The sequence below is a fragment of the Colobus angolensis genome, unplaced genomic scaffold, assembly GCF_000951035.1.
Source record: "Colobus angolensis palliatus isolate OR3802 unplaced genomic scaffold, Cang.pa_1.0 Scaffold57, whole genome shotgun sequence".
NCBI lineage: Eukaryota > Metazoa > Chordata > Mammalia > Primates > Cercopithecidae > Colobus > Colobus angolensis.
In genome coordinates, this window is record NW_012119265.1 from 6620287 (window position 1) to 6622521 (window position 2235).

Below are 2235 nucleotides of genomic sequence, written 5' to 3' on the forward strand. Positions count from 1 at the left end.
CCCGCCCCCCGAGCGCCGAGGCTTGTTCGCAGGGGAGACTGCGACCCTCTTCTCTCAGTCTTCCTTACTACCATGCCGCTCTACGAGGGCCTGGGGAGCGGCGGAGAGAAGACAGCGGTCGTGATCGACCTGGGAGAGGCCTTTACCAAGTGAGTGGCCGTGACGCCAGCTGTGTTCGACCCGAGGGGAGGGCGGGTGGCCGAGCCCCAGGCACTGCCTGGAGCCTCATCGCCGACTCGCTGGGCAGCTCCGGGCCTTCCCTTTTCTTCAACCAGCGCCCTTGCAAGTAACAACCCTTATTATTTCCTCCATGGGCAATGCGAATTCGAGGATCGGAGTCTGACTCCCAGAGAGGCCCAGGAAGCTTCGATTGAATTGCCCTCTTCGCCGCCCCTTGTCATCACCCCAAACCCAACAAACCCTTTAGAATCATCTGTGTAGGGGATGACAATCGTGACCTAGACCCCGCTTACCCTGGGCTCATCAGATGTGGAAGGCAGCCAACGGAATGTAAATGTTCGAGGACGTATTTCATCATAAAATATTGAACGGAGCTTATTTTGGTGCTGAAAATGCAAAGATGTTTCAGACAGGGCTATTGCTCCTCAAGAATTAGGGAGACTGGGCACATTAAGAGGTGAAACCCTACAGATAACACTCTGGAAATCCTTTGTTGGCTCCCCTAAACTCTAAGGTTAGATTTGACATGTTTTAAACAAACCAACGTGTAAACACTAGAGAGGAGTTTCTCGACCCTTTCGGATGGCATAGTTCTCTTTAATGGCTGGATGAAAACCATAAATGCACAAACCCTAAGATATTTACACACAATTTCAGGGAATTGGCAGACAGTCATTGTGGTCCTGGGACCCCAGATTAAGAGTCTTTGTGATGGGCTCAACAGAGAGGGAAGTAACAGGCAATTACATCATATATATGTTTCAAATGAAACATTTGAAAAATCTTTTTGTATCTCTAGGCACTTCCTGACGTATAGTAGGTATTTAATAACTGTTTATTCACTAAGTGTTTAAAAGAGCCTATTTAAAAATTGAACCTCAGGAACTCCAGAATTGGATTAAACATAGTCCTTGGTTAATGACATTCTCTTATTGTTCTATGCAAGACCCTTCCTTATTTGTATTTTCTTATAAAAATTATTTTGAAAGCATAATCAATTTGAGGCTTCTATTCAAAGATAATTATTTTGGCTGTACTTGGAAGAAATAAGCAGAAAGCTATATTTGAAAAAGACAGCAGGAGGATGATAAGATAAATATATGAAGTAAAAAAAAGTAATTGAAGTCTAATGGCTTGCATTCTGAGATGTTTGAGGAGCACTGATGCAAGTAAACATGGAGATGGGAATAGGAGGAGATGGAGATAATTATTTGGGAATACGAGGAGAGCAGTACCAAAAACTAGACAGGACAAGAAGACAGGGTGTTAAGACTAAACTAGTATGATGATCATTTTTAGCAACGTTTTTAGCAAAATTTTGTTTTACTAACATGAAACAAAAATGGAAATAGCTAAATACTCAAGAGCATCGTTTTTAAAATAATGAAATAATGCAGTTTTAAAAATGATACTGTAATCCCAGCACTTTGGAAAGCTGAGGCGGGCCGATCACTTGAGCCCAGGAGTTCGAGACCAGCCTGGGCAACATGAGGAAACCCAGCTCTACAAAAAATATAAAGTTTAGCCGGCCATAGTGTTGTGCCGAAATCCTAGCACTTTGGAAGGCCAAGGGGGAAGGATCGCTTGAGCCTGGAGGCGGAGGCTACAGTGAGCTGAGTTTGTGCCACTGCACTCCAGCCTGGGCAACAGAGCGAGACCTTGCCTCAAAAAAAAAAAAAAAAAGTGAAAATGATAGCAATGAAGATTACGTTAATATGGGCAGAAGCTTACCATATGAGTTAATTATGTATGAAGTGTGATTATAACTATGTCAAATATGTATGCATAATCATAAGAAGACTGAAAGTGAATACACCAATATGGGAGCTAACAATATTAGAATGATGGAATTATGAATGATACAGATGAATTATATGAATGAAGTCACGTAATGTAGTACAGATTCAGAGTTGTAGATACGTCTTGCCTAAAATTCTGCTAAAATTAACAACTAGGAAAAAAGTTGGCCAGGCACAGTGGCTCATGCCTGTAATCCCAGCACTTTAGGAGGCCGAGGCGGGTGGATCACGAGGTCAGGAGATCGAGACCATCCTG

At 43.0% G+C, this 2235-nt stretch overlaps 2 protein-coding genes across 2 annotated transcripts in view; one reads left to right on the forward strand and one right to left on the reverse strand.

Annotated features, from left to right (window-relative positions):
• Positions 1-2235, reverse strand: part of LOC105526021 (chromosome unknown open reading frame, human C14orf37) — a 318003-nt gene that overhangs the window by 210805 nt on the left and 104963 nt on the right. The gene's annotated exons all lie outside the window — the stretch shown is intronic.
• The window catches only part of ACTR10 (actin-related protein 10 homolog (S. cerevisiae)), a 33699-nt gene continuing 31470 nt past the window's right edge, over positions 7-2235 (forward strand). Inside the window, exon 1 of the mRNA XM_011961980.1 lies at positions 7-150. Within this exon, the coding sequence (XP_011817370.1) occupies positions 73-150 (78 nt within the window). The 5' untranslated portion in view covers positions 7-72. The remainder of the gene's footprint in view (positions 151-2235) is intronic.